A 17,285-nucleotide genomic window follows, 5' to 3' on the forward strand; every position below is an offset into this window, starting at 1 on the left:
CAAATCTCAAAAAGAGGTATATTTTTACTTTTAGGATTAATGTATCAGAAATAAGTAGTTCTCTGAATGTGTTATCATTACTTCTTCACACTTTTAAGGACATAAGGTATTTGTAATGGAGCCAAAATCTTCAACTGGGTTTTTAATTTAGTAGATTTTGGCTACCAAGTCCATTTGTCTGTCAGATTGAATCTCAAGTTTTGATGCAGTGATGATAAGTGTACTTTGTTTAAATAAGAAACCCTTAGGATGAGTTTTTAGAAGTGTGTAGGACCAGTACATGAGAGGGACAGTGTTTGCAACCTGATGTGCAGATTTGCCCCTGATTTACATACTTTGAGAGTTTAGTGGTTTGGTGGAAGAAGGTCTCAAGTGAAAGGTGCTATTTCAGGACAAGATGATGTTATGAAGGTCCTAGGGACATTCTGGGGGGCTTGGAAACAAAGCTACCAGTTAAAATGAATATACTTTTTCAAGAAGTACTGCTGGAATACTGTGTATCCTTGTTGAGACTCTAAATGCTTTCAGTGTGTGCCTTGCTAATTCCTTGAGATTTGTTTGCAGGATTTAATGCTAAGATTTAATATTGTAAAGCTGCTTCTTCACCCAAAATCCACTCTAATATTGAATGTTCTCAGCATGCCTAAATGCTGTTGTGCACAGATTCTTCTGTTTGGTTATTTTGGAACTGGAAAGGTCATGCTGCCTGTCATACTTATCTCACTAGCTCCTTTAAGCATCCTAATGCAGATGGAGTTGACAGACAGCAGTATGAAAAGGGTAAAAGTGGCAAGAATGGAAATGTGACTGAGTTGTCATAGTCCCTGCTGCTGGCTGTGACTTCCTGGGCATTTCCTGCCAGCAATGTGGGGTTTGTACATTATGCAAAATATTATATGGGTGATACTGATATTGCCCTGCTCTAAGGCCAGCCCCATCCATTATCTTGCATCTATACTGGAAATTGAAGGGAGAATAAAGAAGACAGATGTAGTCAGAAGGGATTTCTCTCTGAGGATATTTTTTCATTTTGATATTTGGATATTTTAAGAATTCAACTGTTCTATTCTTAGCAGTCAAAGCAACTAAAACCTGTTGTTTCCACATAGGAAGCATTAGTTAAATTAGGCTAACTACTGTTGTACAGTAGTGATTTGAAGAAAGTACTTGAGATGCTCTCCTAAGTTACATTTTTTTGGCACCATTTTGCATTACCAATTTTTCTCCTGTCTTTGTACAACTATTAAATTTCTTACAGATTCTTATTCTCTCTCCCTCTCCTTTTTGTTTTGTTGTTTTTTGCATTCAAGACAGCTGGCTCTGCCCATAATTTCAAGAACATTTTAACTTTAAGGAGATACCTAGATTAAAAAAAATTATTAAAAATCACTGAGTAGGTAAAGTTCATGTAGTTCAATATAGTGTTGCCAATTATATCTGAGCATTTGACAGTGTCAGGAAAAGATAATTAAGGATATGGTCTCAATATTTCAACAATGGCAAGTATGTGCTGTGAATATTTATACTGTTCTAGGAAGTTTGTGAAACAGTTGGTCATAAATAAACATGAGCAAGTTGGTGCTCAGCAATTGGAAGTCAATTAATGAAATTTGTCATGCATAGTAGCAGTTGAGACTTGAGTTTGTCTGCATCAATCTCTCTACTACTCACCATTTTCTGAATTATGATAAACATGGATGATGGTGATTATCAAGTGCTACACTTGGCTCCTGAAAACTGAATTATAAAATGTTTATTTGGGGAAACCAGGTAGGTCAGTAATAGCACCAAAGTGAAGAAACAAAGCTGCTTTTCCAGTCTTGGAATGTAGTGTCTCCTGTGCTGAGGTGGTCACAGCTTGGAAGGCTGAAGGGGGAACATTTGACTGGAGAGTTGGGGGGCAGTTCTGTGGTTTCTACCAGTCCAACAGTGGTTTTGTGGGTTTCTTTGGTGGTTGAGGATAATTTTGTTCGGGGATGGGTTGGTTGTTTTTTTTTTTCTTTTTATCTATTTTTTTAATCTTTTTTTATCTTTTCTTTTTTTTGGTTGGTTGGGTGGTTTTCCCCTTGAATGTCAAGCTTGACTGTTTCTGGCTCCTGAAGACCTCATGTAACTCAAGCTGCAATCCAAAATTAACCTGAGTAAACCCAAAATTAAGGTTTTGATTGTTAAAAGTTCTATTTATGTTCAGGATAGCTAAATTCCATGGATGTTGTGTGCAATAATAGCTACTCATGAACTAGTAAAGTGTAGAGATCAGTTTGTTGTGGTTTTCCTATTGGTTCAGCATTACTGAACTGAAGATCTACAAGCAGCTTTTTTCAAGACTGCTGGGAATTTTGTCCATGGTGACATGTCCTGGCTTTTTGTGGAGGATAAGGGGGGATAAGTAGCTTCAGTAAAACTGGGAGAGATTGACTCAACTCTCCTAAGAACTACTTCAGATGGTCAAAAGCTGTTTGTTTTCTGAATACTCAAACCCAAATTATAAATCCCTTCTTAGTGTCTTACATCTGTAGAAACAATCTAATAACTGTGGTGTGACTCTTCCCTATTCACTCCTGCAATTAAACAGATGCCTTGCAATGACATTTGGATTTATGTCCTAGTCATTCTGCTGTATTTTTTGCTTTATTTCCTCAGTTTCTCAAGCAAGACCACCTCCAAACCAGAAAAAAGGTGAGTCAGTTTTTGTTACATGATCTTTTTCATTTTTGTGTGAATTCTGCCCACTTTTTTTTTTTTTTCCTAGCAGTACAAACAACAAAATAAGCAAGCAGTGGAATATATAGCATGTATTCTGTATAGCATAATAACATTATATTTTGCTAAATATGGATCCCACACATATTGAGAGATATAAGGATCTGCTTTTTTGGTGAATGAAAACCTTGTCTTTAGAAAAAGCTTTACTACTATTTTCCTTCACTATATTTTTATGATTGGGACCTTTTAAGCAAGAGTTTTGTTATGTGCTGTTCCTTTAATGAAAAAAGGGTAGAGGGGAGGAAACAACAACCAGAACACAACAAGAAAAAACCCTCCAGGCAAGTCTAACTTTATTATCTCTACAGGATCTCGAACTCCCATAATCATTATTCCAGCAGCCACGACCTCTTTAATAACAATGCTTAATGCAAAGGACCTTCTGCAAGATCTGAAGTAAGTAGCTGATTAGAAGATACTGTATAACAGTTTGTTTTCAGATACAAAGTTATACTAGCACCTAATTAGTAATTAAGCAAGAGGGTTCATTTACTCTCTTGGGACAAGCTAGTTTTACAGACCAGAGTATAAAAGAAATTAATTTCTCTTGACTAGTAGGAAAAAAGCAAAAACCTAATTCAGAGTTTTGGCTCAGTTGTGACCTATGGGCATGTTTAGGAAACTCTTGCAGTAGCAGTTGAAATGTGTGCAGTGCTTTTCTTTGGTGTCACATCTGTGCAGCCACATGCAAGTGAACCCTTCCCATAGAAGAAAGCTGAAAGAAGCTGACCAAGGAAGCTCATGGAGCTCAGAAAAGATTTTGGGGAAGGACCACAGTTACTGTAAAGGAGGTGATCAGATAGGCTGTATCAGCTTAGCATCCCCACTGGTTGTGCAAATAAATAATTTTTTCTGAAGTTCATATATTGTCGTTAAGTATTGATGCAAATGCATCCAGGGATATTTCAGTGAGTTGCTAAAATTTGTTTATTGCATCACAGATCTGATTCTAAGATTTAATTCAATATGGGTGAATGAATCTTTCTGCTTGTCCAACAGACCATAGTTTTTAGACTTGCCTATCAGTAAATATCAGGTAATTTTTGGAAACAGTAATTTTCACAGAGAAATACACCGTTGTAGGTTTTCTGCAATGGTATGTCAAAAAAATGGAGGGGTCATCTTTTTATCACCTCCAGCACTCATCTTTTCTGATACTGTTACACTGCTTGTGGTCCAAACCAGGCTGTTGTGGTACAAATTCTGCTGGAGTTGCCTTAGAATGGTTTAATCCTGTGCTCTGAGATACCAGGTGCCTTCTGATCCACAGCTAGTCCCAGTTCCTATCTTACTGCCATCCAAGATCCAGTGAGTGTACTGGACTCTTGGTGTCTCCTCTAAAATACTTTGAGAGAAGGCTGGCTTTTAACATTACAGTTTAATGTGCAAGCTGTCACAGCACTGATCTAATTGGGTTGACAGAGGGTGGTTTTTGTTGATGAGGGTTTTTATATTTAGAGAAAAACTCACAATTCCTGGCTTTTACAGCTGTGTAATTTGTGACTTCCTGGCACAGGTGTACCCAGAAAGGAATTAAGCACCTGTGTAGCAGATTGACTGCTGGATAACCCCAGTGCACTCACGAAAATCATCTGCTCATCTTCCTCTGCTGTAATTGGAGCAGAGGAGGGGAAAATAAACAGTTAAACTAAAGCTCATAGGGCTGAGATAAGGATTAGGAGAAAAGGCTTTAGGGGCAAAACAGGCTCAAAACTTTAAAGGGTATAAAGAAAACTTTATTAACAGAATTAAAAGGAGAATAATAAGAATTAAAATAAACCTCTAGAACACCTTTCCTCCTCTCAATCTATTTCCCACCGACAACTTAAAGAGACAAAACCTGGGATTTTGAGTCAGTTTATCACATGTAAAAATAAAAAGAAATCTCAATTTCTTCAGTTTGCTTAGGGAGAGGAGTCTCTCTTGCCATGCCATAGGAAAGAGTTTCTTGTGGTTTTAATTTTCACGAACAGCAGCCTGCCTGGAAATCTGCAGTCATGAAGTCCCTCCCACATTTTGGCAATCTCACAACTGCCTCTGTGGGTCAGTGGCTTATGGGGTGCAATTTTTTAAGGATGGACTGTTCCAGTAGAGATGCAAAGGATCTCTTCTTCTGTCTCTGAAAGCAAAAGTTGTCTTCTATCTCTTAAAGCAAAGTTCTCTCTGTTCAAGTCAGATCACAGTTTCTTTCAACATCTGTATTTTCCAGTTCTCTCCTGAGCTGTGGATGAATGCTGCATTTCCCCATATGCTTTATGAACTACAGGGAAGTAGTCTGGGATATTATATTCCTACCTTGGCTTGCAAAAGGTATTCAGCTCCAAAACCAGAGCATCCCCTCTGCTTCTTTCCTCTGAGATTTGGCCCCTTCTTCACTGCCATTGGTGTCACCCTGTTTTCTTCATGTGCCTTCACTTTCCTTTTCTCTGATTTGGGAGAAGATTTGGCTCCACAGGTTCATTGGTTCTCACATGGGATATTTCAGTGCTGAGGAGGTTGATCTCTCTGGGCCCTGCCTTGGGGCATTGCCTCTCACTGTGGGTTCCACCATCCCAGCTGAGCTGCTCTCAGTGTTGGTCTTGGCTGTGTCATTGCAGCACTGGAAACTGTAATGTTTGTCAAGGGAAAGTCACTTCTGTGGCTGCCTCTTTTTCCTCCTCACCAAAAATTCAATTAAGGCAAGGCCAGGACAGTCAGTCTGTCATGTCTAAGTGCATCTGTGTCAGGAGTCAGAGTTTTCTGCTGTTCTCAGCTCCACTGGGGCAGAGTTGCAGTCAACTTGCCAAGGCCATCCCAAGAGGATGCTCATATTTAGAGTGCAATGAGCATGATCAGAACAAACTGAAAGGAAGTTTAAGGGTTCAAAGGTTGATGCTGTATAGTTTGCCTACATGAAAGAGAAAGTGGAAAAGCAAAGTATGTTAATGAATCAAATGTGCAAGAGCAGAATTCAGGAGAGTAAAATATTAATTTAGCCATGACAGGTCTAGCACTCTTCTGGAAAATATGCCACCTGGCCTGTATTTGTTTGCATTCAGATTGATGGAAGTACTTTGTTCAGGAATGGCTTCAGGGTTTGTTTTTACTGTTAAGGCATGCAGAGTGTAGAACTAGCCTTGAGTCGAGTGTGATTGATGGATATGTGATGGTTTTCCAAGGAAAGAAGACTTAACTAATTTCTGCCTCTAAGTCAGCACCTTCTTAACTCATTCCCCACTTGCAGCTAAATTTGACAGAAGAGCAGAGATTTCAGAGACTCCTTTCATTGCCACAAATTTTGGGATGAAGAAATATTGTCCAGGTAGAAAAGACACACCTAAATGAATCTTCCCTCCCTTACCCTTGCTGAGGAAAATGCAGGTAGATTTGCATTTCTTGTATTTCTAGAGATAGTCAGCTTGTATTTGCCATCAGAGGGGATTGGTGGTAGAGCAGAAGGAGGAGAGATTTTTGGAGCTGGAGGGGTAAAAGAGCCATTGTAGGGGAGACTGTGGAGAAATGTAGGAGAAGACTGGGAGGATGATGCCCCCGTGGTGGTTGGGATATGGGTATCCCTGGGGCAGCACAGTCTGTGAAGTGTGTGATCAGAAAGAATGAGAGTTTGGGTTTCATAAATCAAGTCTTGTGATTCTGTCCATTTAAATGTTTCTTAAAATAAGGAAAAAAATCAGCTGAAATTAAAGATCAAAAGTAGAGATCATAACTTGCAATCATAGCTGGGAATCTGTCTTTTAGGATGCTTTTTATATAAAATCCTGGATGATTTTTTTTTTTTAAAGGAACTGGACTGCAATGCATTGTCACTTTGGATATGAAAAAAATAATTGCCAGATATTTTAGGTTAGTGGTTATGAAATAAACAGGAGATTCTTCATTCAGTTCTGTGGTAGAACTTAAACTAAATTGCCAAGAACTGAGAGAAACCTATTAATTATACCAAGATTTTTACTAAGCTTTTCATAGCTCTCTGGTATATTAGTTTTTCATGCCAAACTTGGCTGACATTTGTATGATGCTTAGCATCTTACTTTATCACTTATGTTAGGCTCTCTTTTAGGGTAGAGAATATGGAAAGCAGAAAAACTATCATGTGTAGAAGGAAATGCATATGACAAACCCAAAGTACTGGTTTAGGATTTTATTTTTAAGATATCTAATTTTTCTATTTAATATATTTGTTGCAACTTTGATTTTGAAGGGAGACATTTCTGTATGTGATTGTAATATATACAATTTACCTGCTGCATAATATGCAAATATTCATGCTAAGTTTTTTTGAAAGGTTACTTTTCTAAAGAGCCAAATACAACATAAAATGAAGAGTTTCTAAAATAGTAAAAAGATAACATTTAATTTAAAATCAGAACTGCAATACATTCTGGTATGTTGTGATGCTTGTTTAAAATATTTTATGTAATATATTTTATTCTTTCTCACTATCTGAATGCAACACTGGATATCACAATTACTGTGTGAAACTGTGACTCAAGGTCAGGCTTTTCAGAGGCAAGGCTTCTGCTTTAAATGCAGCCAAAGCAAAGTAGTAATTCCATCAGGCAGATGAGAATGATTAAATGGTGATTATGTACTTTTATTATGATGATGCTCTTGCTTGTGATACATTTAACCAGATGTGGCCAGGCAACTCACTGGAGATTTATCCAGCTTTGATACCTAGTGAAATATCTGGAGTAGATTCAGACATGACGTAGTGTAAAACACCTTTGTTCTCTTGCAAAAAGAGGTGTCTAAAGCTTTTGATGCTGTGATTTAACAGAAATACTGAGAGGGTGGTAAAAATAAGTCTCCAGTTCTGAACACAATCAAATGTGTATTGTGATGATCTCAGTTGCTGGTAAGTTGCCTTATTCTCCTTTCATGAATTCTTCAGTGTGCCTGTGCTGGGGGCCAGAAAGTGCTGATCTGACCTGAGTGAAAATGTTTCAAGGACTGCTGGCAGTGAGTTTAGAGCTGAGGCAGGAGTGGCTCAGGCAGCTCAGTGGATGGTGTCTGACCAGTTACCTCCCACTGTCTCACTTTGCAAAGTGAGAGTGCACCATTTTTCATGTGGATAATGATTTTGACAATTAACAACGAGGGTTAATAATTTCTTACCCCTGCTAGGGCCATAAAAGTGCATTCTAAGTAGATATGGATTTTTTAAAATTTTTTTTAATAGGGAATATTAATCTGGAGAAGTAGCAAGAAATTGTAAGCTCCTGCACACTCAGGTTTCAGAACACATTTCTGGTGTATAAAAAGCTGTCAAGTACAAATGTGTAGTTAAGCCACTGGCTATAGTATTATATAGTAATATTATAAATAATCTCCAAGAGAAGATGGGATTTTTGGTGTTTAATACTCAGTTTTCTTAGGCTTCTGTTTTATATCTGAGTAGTGATGACATAGGCTATATATATTTATAATTATTCAGTAATTTCTATTGATTCTCAGTTCTTGAGCACATGACTTTTACTGTGCTTACTGAGTCGATGATTCCTGGAAATGCAGGCATATATTCCATAAACTTTCTGTAAGCTGTCCTTTATTATTGTACTCTGTGTTTATGTAGGTGCTTAATTTGATGCTGTGCCATTTGAATCTGATCATTGATAGTCTTTCCTTAACAAGATATCTTTGTGTTGTGTCCTAGAGAATTGCATTCAAAAATTCAGAATTTTTCCAGATGAAACTGAAACCATTGTCTAGCAGGGGCATAACTGAGGTGCAAGTGAATGGTGTAACAGTTTCTGGCTGAAATGGGCAGAAAGTGCCAAAAAACTAGTGTTGAAAGGAATTCTTAAACATGGAAACATTTAAAGCAGAGAATGTGAGAGGGCTCAGGGTGGTGAAGTTGTTACTCCATAGCACAGCAATATTGCCTCTGCTCTCATTTGGCAGGGCTGCTTTGCTTTCCTGTTTCCATTTAAAATGTGTTTGCTTCCTCACATTTACAAATTAAATTGAAAATGTGACCTTTTAGATCCCTGTTCAGATGAATGCTTGATTATCACTGCAATGTGTGTAGGGCTCTTTGGTTTTTATTTACATATTCTCTAAGAGTTTGTTCTTGTTTAATGTAGGGGATGGAGAATAACAAAATTCTTCCCAAGCTGCTCACCATTTCAGGTGACCCTGGCTTTTCCTACAAACACTGCCAGTTAGATAAAAGGTGTTTGAGGGCTTGTTTCTCTAATTATTTTTTTAAAAATTTATCTTCATTCTTTTCAGCCCAGATTCATTTAGCTCTAATGGGTGATGTTTAAAAGCTGAAGGACCACCAAGCAAATCCTCATTTCAGTTTACAGAGTTTCCTATCAGTTATTGCTGGCAAAGCAAAGCCTGTGACACATTGGCAGGACAGCTCATGATAAAGGGGCACCTCACCTTGGACTTCTTAAATTAGCTAATGGATGAGAAATACTTAAATTCTGGTGGCACATTAGGTGGCTTTTTCCAGTTCAGAACTCAGTTAAATGCCTCTGTGTAGCATGCAACTGTATGTGTCAGTCTGTTGTGATGGATAAAATGTATGTAAATATTAACTGTTTGCTAATTACTTCAATTATTAGGGAAATTATTATCTTAGCTTCTAAAAAAGGTGGCCAGTGTGTTCTTTTCTCCAGTGTCCTCTACAGCTTTTTTGTCTGTATTTCTTGTGATGGTGTTTCATATGCACTAGACAGACAGACAAGCATAATTTAATCTGTAGCTCCTCACTGAACACCTGTGATCCTTTTCCTGTATTTGCAGTTCTAGTCAGCTTTAATGCACCATTCATAGTTATTTGCAGGTGTTGAGCTTTTTTTAATTTCCCAGTGCAGTTGTATCAATTGAATGCATTTGGACACATGTTTCAGAAATTGCTTATGACTTTCTGTTTCTGAAACACTGTTAAATCCTGAGGAGCATGAGGAGACATCATTGGTTAATTTACATTGGGAAAGTAACACAGTTTTTTTTGGAGGTTTATTGACAATTTTCACCTGCTGCCTTAAAACATGTTTGCTTGCTTTTTTTTTTTTTTTTCTTCCCCAAAATGCCATTTTCTCATTGGATATGTAGTGAAAACTAGTGTTTTCCAGTTCACTGAATAATGAACTTTCTTCATATTCAATCTTGCATTCTTTTTGCCTGTTTATCTAACAATAGGAAGTGTGGTCTGCCCGTTAAAGCACATTTAAATTTGGTTTTTAGTATTCAAATAGAAATAAAGTGAAGAGAATAAATAGAAATGCTGCAAACAACTTAACAAAAAAATGTAGCAAACTGCTCAAAAGCACCATATGCACTATAATGAAGAGAAATGTTACCAACTATGTACTGTGCTTTTAAAATGTACCACAAATTCTCCTGCTAACTACTGCAGTTTAGAGAAACAGAGTTTTATTTTTACCAGAAGCTTTGGCAGTGAAATGTCAGCAGCAGACAGGGTTGTAGGGCAGCTGGGTGGTTCTGAATAGAATATTAGGAGAACACAGTCCTGAACTCTGTTCTTGTGCTGGCCTGGAAGGTGCTGCTGGTCACATCAACTTCCCTTTCCATGACACACTTCTAGTTCTGTGAATGGCATGACTCTTTCTTTTATCTATCTCAAAATCCACTGAGATTTATCAGTAAAAAGGACCATGCTACTCTCACATTTATGATGAGACCTGTTCTAAGTATTTTATTATCACTATAAAGAAGAGGGCCTTGAAATGCAATTGCATTTGTTTTTTAAGGTGAGGGGGTTGAAAGATTAAGGATCTGTAATTAATCAGAGGGAGGAAAGCCATGTCACATCTCAGCATTTATTTTTGTCATATTGAGCATATATATGACATGAGGGCCACATTATCTGCATTTTACAAGCACTTATTCCATTACAGAATCTGTTTAGAAAAAAACCCAAAAAACCTATAGTGTCATGCATCATAGCAACCAGATGAATCATTGATAATGTAAAATCACCATCCTCCAAAAAAATAAGACCTCATTCAAAACTATTTTTGGCCAAAAATTCCATTTGTCTTGAGAGAATTCTAGTTGATAATAACTCTAATGGCTCCAAGAGCTTTTAAAATTTACTCCAGGAAGCAATTGTTTTAATGCCCAGGTTACCCTAGGTCACTAAAAAGAAGAGTTGTGGTCACTTTGCAGGTTGTGGTCTGGCTCCTCATCTGCAAATATTATTGTGTAAGGCCCCAAATGTCTAAGAATGGGTCAGGCTGTATTTTTGAGGCACTGAGGACCTTTTAGTGTGACTGTTTTTACCATGAGTGCTTCTGAAATATTATTCTTCTGGTTTTTTTTGGTGTTCTGAATGAGTAGTGATGGAGACTTGGGATCGTGAGAACGAGGTGGCTGCAGTGACTGCTGTCAATAATGCCAAGTTCTGATAAAGCTGTTACTTTTCCTGCTGACTCCATCAAGTAAATTACCCTTGTCTACTGAGGGGTTTGTTATTCCCTAAGGTTTGTACCATCAGATGAGAAGAAGAAGCAGGGCTGTCAACGAGAGAATGAGACTCTAATACAGAGGAGGAAGGACCAGATGCAGCCGGGGGGAACCACAGTCAGTGTCACTGTCCCTTACCGAGTTGTAGACCAGCCTCTGAAACTCATGCCACAAGACTGGTAAGGACATTTCTCCTTCACACAATTTCTTACCCAGGACAGTGCAGAATTTGGAGGAAAACAATAAAATGCTCTGAAATCTACTGAAAAGTGAAGATACATATGTAAGGATGGATTTTATTAATTGTGTAGGAGTCTTCAGCTGAAACTAATATGCAACTAAATTAATCTAGAAGATCTTTAAAACTTGAAACACTTTATATTTTAACAGTGTGAACAGCACAGCTAATATTATTGAGTTTGCCAGAAATGTTCCAGAAATTCCAATAGAAATGTTCATATTATTGTTCTAGTTTGTGGTAGTGTGACATGCAAGTCACTGAACCATGATCTGTAAGAAAATCCCTTCTCTCCCTTCTCCTTTCTGAGGCAGGGTCTGTTGAGAAGATACATCTTGCAGGCATCAGCATCTGACATGCCAACTCTTCAATAGTTAAAGAAAATACATCAGACAGTGAAGACTGAACTGTGATTCCAGTATTGGAACTATTGGAATCTTACTTCTGAAGGAAGAGCCCTAGCTGCAGAAAGGGAATTGTAGTTTTTACTTTTATGAAAAAGCTGGAAATGGGTTATTTGGTCTGTAGGGCATTTTTCAGGCTATAAAAAACAGTTCTCTTTGAACAGAAAAACTCTGGAGAAGTGTTTTTATGGTTTTTACTTCCTCCTCACAAGTGAGAAGATCTGGGACATGGACAATGACATATTTAGTGATTTTGTAATTTCCAAATTAGATTTTACTGGAGAGGAATACTTTGAAAAGGTTCTGTTCCTAATCAGTTATTCTCTGTATTTAGAACTTGAGCTAATCAGAAATTAGTGCATTTAAAATTCTGAATATTAAATACCACTTAAAATGTTTAATGATCAAACCTTTAAGAACCATCTAAACTACTTTCTAAAGTACTTTTGACCAAAGACATGAGGTGGTGTGTGGTTTTTTATCTTGGTTTTACCCAAGGAAGCCATTATAAAACCTGCAAAAAAAACTTCACTTGGATTATTCCTTTTCATTTGGATTTAGTGGATTTAATGATAAATTAAATTTGGGGGACTAGAGAGGTAATTATATGTTGTGGTAGGTAGGAACTGTGGTTGGATGATGTAAATGTTCAAGAAAAAGGTAGACCATACGTGGGGAGGTCATTTATTCTCAAAGGTGGTTTTTAAAAATTTTTGCTAATGCAAAAGATTAGCCTTAATCACAAATTTATTTTCTTAGACCACAGGTAATGATTGTGTGCTCTTAAAATAGCTGAAATTTCACTTTGCAGAAATTTAGCAGCTGTTGCTTCTCACTAATTTTCATCCTGGAAGCCAGCATGTTGAGAATAAAGGCTTTTAAAATCTGCACATCTCAGTTTCAAGTGCCATTTCCAGACTTACCTCTGAAATGTTGGAGCACTTCTCCAAAGCAATGTAATGATGACCACAAATAAACACTGACTTTGAAAAATCACAACCTGAGAAACTGAGCTGCCTTCTGCAAAGGGACGGGGCTGAAAGCCCAGAGGAACCACAGGAATGTTTTTTTTTTCCTTTCCAAGAGGAAGAGCAGTGTGCTGGAGGTGCTGTCCAGTGTGCTGAGGCTCAGCCTGCTGGGGACAGCAGAGGTGCTGAGCCGTGCCCGTGTCGCGCTCTGTGTGTTGCAGGGACCGCGTGGTGGCCGTGTTTGTCCAGGGACCTGCCTGGCAGTTCAAGGGCTGGCCTTGGCTCCTGCCCGATGGATCTCCTGTTGATATCTTTGCTAAAAGTAAGGCATTTCTTTTCTTCTTGGTTTGGGGTTTCTTGTAGGGTGGTTTTGCTCATAACAGAGTGCTGTTGGGTGCAGGTGGCTGAGCAGACTTTGGGCTGTGGTCTCCTCACAGTATTCCCATGCTCTTTGTGGTTTCTTCTGCTCTGATCTGTGGAAGCTCATGGAAATCTTCTCAGAGCTGTCAGCTGTAAGAGGCACAAATAGCTGGTGTACAAATCTGCTTTCCAGTCTTCTAAAAAAAGGGTGAACAGACAATGCATATTCCAACAATTCGTAGATAGCAGGTTTACAGGCTGTCTTCACATTCCAGTGCTATTTTGAAGAGAGGATTAATCACCTAGTGTGCCACTCAGAAAGCATTGAAAACATGATCTGGTGTCTGACAAAAACTTCAGAGTTTTAAAAAGTTTAAGTTTCAAGTGAGCTAGATTGTATAGATTGTATAGATCTGAGCAGGTTTTTTGAGTCCCCACATTTGTGGTGTATTGAGCACTTCTCTGGCACAGGTCACACATCTGACAGAGAAAAATAACAGTTAATATTTTGCCATTTTTAACTGATATTAGATCACTAGAAATTGGCAGTTACTAAATTTCTCAGAACACTTTATGCAGCATTTGGGGGTTACACTGGCATTCTACTATTAATCTTGTAAAGATTATTTTAGGAGATAGCCAAGTTTTTTACTCAATGGTCTCAGAAATACCTTTTTTATTATTATTTTTAATTCTTTCACAGTTCAGAGATTTTCAGAAAGAACTTCTTTGTTTCTCGAAGAGAATGTACTTGAATTTGCAGTGTGTTTCTGCTGTTCCCTTGGAATCTGTGCATCTAAAAGTAGGGGCTGCCCTTTCCCTTCACCCTGGAATAGCCTGAGAGCCACTGACCTCTATATTTAACTGTGCCCTTTAGTGAGTAGTTGACTTCTTTGGATTCTAAGCTTGTTAACTTTACTCTCAGGCTTCATTCTGAAAAAGGAAGAGTGGGGTGGGAATTTTCTTTGACCAATAAAGAAACACTAAACTCTTCATGTTCATACCAAATGCTTTCCTGTTTGCTGTAGTTAAAGCTTTTCATCTCAAGTACGATGAAGTGCGCCTGGATCCCAATGTACAGAAATGGGATGTGACAGTGTTAGAGCTCAGCTACCACAAAAGACACTTGGACAGGCCAGTTTTCCTTCGCTTCTGGGAAACTTTGGACAGGTATGTTTCCTGCTGCAAGCCCTTGATGTTCATGCTTGTATGGTTTTCATGGGAATTAAAAGTTTTGGATACCAGGGAATTGTTTACAGCTTAAGACATCTGAAGAATGTTTTAGCTTAGAAATACTGCTGATTTTGATTTTCCCTGATGATACAGTTAATAAAATGTAGTGGTATATGTTTACAGGCTGTAAGTAATAATCTCCAAGGTGTGGATTTAAAATCACTGATTAGTCCCCACCTTCTGCTCTGGGTCAGAACCCTCCTGAAGGGGAAGTTCACTGCAATACCTTGTCCATGTTGTAGAGAAGAAACTTTTTTGTCATGAAGCAGTTGAAGAAATATTGAGGGAAGGGAGAAGCCCATGCATTTCATAAATGTTTAATTCTTTCATGTTGATTCACAGCAAGCTGCTTGAATGATTGAGTGAAAAAGAAAAAATCCTGTGGGAATTGTCAAAATAATTCCAATCATCAAACTTTCTGTGGCTTTTTATTTTAAAAGTCTCAGATGAACAATATATCTGAACTCCCAGAATGAACTAGTTGTCCTTACAACACTCTTTCAATGTTAGAGGTCATGCAATGCCTTGGAAAACTGAGTTTTCTTTGAGGCAAGGCTGTAGCTGGCTGCTGTTTAGTGGGACAAATCCTGTGCATACATATTGCATCTCTTTGGCCACTTTCTAAGTCCATAAGAATTCTCTTTTAACAATGCCTGTTCATTTTATTCCTGTGAGTGAAACTCCTATAAATACCACAAGGGTAGTAATGTTGTCTTCTGTTAATTTTTTTTTTTTTTTTCAGGTATATGGTAAAGCACAAATCTCACTTGAGATTCTGAATCCTTTCAGCTGCCATTTATTTCCTGAAGTATGTATTGAAAAAAATGAAAGGGGCTCCAGTTTGGAGACCAGAGCTCGCACTATATATGTCAAGAACTTTACAAATGAGGAAGGGTCACAGTTTAAACTTTTTATAAAATCTTATTTGGATGATTCATGCTATGGCAGGTTGATACCTGTTGTTATTCAGAAGCAAAGGGGTTTTGCTTAAAACTATTTTTTTAATGTTGTTAGCCTTCTAGTCTGCAATCCAAATTGTATATTTTGATAGCAGCAGTTTCTTCTCTGTTTTGTTAAATTAGCCACATTTTTAAATAATGTGTTTTGTTCCTGAGTAGGTAATAGCTGGGTCTCCACAGCAGGTTCCCCTGTGTGTGTGTGTGTGTGCACATGGGTGTGTGTAAATAAATGTGTGGGTGTGTCTATAGATATAGTGTACAAAAAAGTTATAGACACACTGGCACACACATAGATGTTTCCAGGCTTTCTAAACCACTTAGCTTCTGAGCTTAGTTTGGGGTTTCTTTGCTTACTGTTTCACTTACTGAAAATATTTTGTTGTGAATGATATTACATTTTAGTCAGTAGGACTTGCAAACTGAGCAAAGTGGAAGTTGTTTTCGATAAATCAAAATGTCAACCTGTATATGTATATTCTGTCAGTCTTTGTTGAAAAAAAGGGAAGATCAAAAATCTAATAACAATTTTTTTGGATTTGTAATGTCCCAGTTTACTAAATCTTTAAACTTTATTATAGGAATACCTTCAAGTCATGTTAACTTTAAATTGCCATTCTCCACACACGTCTCTTTCTTTAAACTGAAAGCATGCATGTGTACATTCCCATCTAGCAAATACCTTTGCAAATGAGTCTAAATGTTACCTAGATTAAATGATTAATAGAGGAGGAGAGAGTTGGAATGTTTTTTTTCCTGGAGCAGCCGCCACAAGAAATAAATAATTTTAACTTCATTGCATTTTTACCTCTAATACTATTTTCTTGTGAAAAAAGTAGCCCAGACTGTCTACAGGAGTTGTAATTTTCTGAGCTGAGTGGCTAATAAGGCCTCCTAAGAGTCCTGCATTGGAATGGAAAATCAGCCTTCTCCAATTACCAAAGAACAGATTTGCTTCATCTGCAGTGTGAGGCCAGAGGATCCTGGTATTTGTACCAATTTACAGCATCTCTGTATCTATGGAATAACATTAAGTTGATGTTGCATACCAGTGAATGTAGAGAATGATCAAATACTGTAACACCTGCATGATTTTTTTTTTTCTGGGATAGAAAATACATGTTTATATTCCTGTTCTTGAAATTCCAAACCATGTTTTTTTAATATACTTTACATTTAAGGTTTGACAAAAATAAAATGTTCTGCCTATTCTGTTTTGGTTTTTATTTGATGTTAACTTCATTTTTAATAAAACCCAAAGTCACATATTCAGAAGAGATTTTTAAAACTATGTATCAAGTTTATGAAGACTGTGAGGTTGGACTTTTAATTGTATGTTTCCATCCCTGCTATATTGAGACTGTATTTTCAAATAGTCTTAGTGGAAATGTAAAAACTCAAACCACCAAAACAACCCCCTGTGAATCCCAAGATAAGAAGCAGCTGAGCCTGGATTTTGGAATGAATTCAGCGTGGTGACTGGGAAGAGTGGACACTACAGAGCTACTGGGATGTCTCCTGTTTGTGTGGGCACTTGGGCTGTACCTGTTACTGTGCTTTCCCTGTACTTAAGCTTATTAGAAATGTGTCCATGTCATACTAGAGCAGGCTGAACCATTGAGTGCTTGGTTTCAACCTGTACTGTACAGAACAAAGCTGTAATGACTTCTTCCAACACAGCAGCTGCTACCACGAGCAAGTGGTTCAGTTTACAGTTCATTTCTGCTTTAAAATGTTTCAAAGAGGCTTCCAGGCAGTCAACTTGAAAAGCAAATTTTGGAGAAGTGTGTGCTTCACATGCAGTGTAATATGCAGACCATAGAGTGGGTTTTGCAGTAGGTAAGGGTCAGTTACCTTTTCCATGTCCTGTGCTTAATTTGTGTTTTCAGTGCAGGTGTAATCCCAGGTCCAATATTGTATA

General features: G+C 37.7%; 1 protein-coding gene across 1 annotated transcript in view; it reads left to right on the forward strand.

The window, feature by feature from the left end:
- The window catches only part of CDC73 (cell division cycle 73), a 95,803-nt gene extending 79,229 nt beyond the window's left edge, over window positions 1-16,574 (forward strand). Inside the window, exons 12-17 of the mRNA XM_079313522.1 lie at window positions 2,644-2,679; window positions 3,075-3,162; window positions 11,223-11,384; window positions 13,037-13,137; window positions 14,204-14,345; window positions 15,151-16,574. Of these exons, the coding sequence (XP_079169648.1) occupies window positions 2,644-2,679; window positions 3,075-3,162; window positions 11,223-11,384; window positions 13,037-13,137; window positions 14,204-14,345; window positions 15,151-15,187 (566 nt within the window). The 3' untranslated portion in view covers window positions 15,188-16,574. The remainder of the gene's footprint in view (window positions 1-2,643; window positions 2,680-3,074; window positions 3,163-11,222; window positions 11,385-13,036; window positions 13,138-14,203; window positions 14,346-15,150) is intronic.
- The last annotated feature ends 711 nt before the right edge of the window (window positions 16,575-17,285 follow it).

This window comes from Erithacus rubecula (genome assembly GCF_903797595.1).
Source record: "Erithacus rubecula genome assembly, chromosome: 10".
NCBI lineage: Eukaryota > Metazoa > Chordata > Aves > Passeriformes > Muscicapidae > Erithacus > Erithacus rubecula.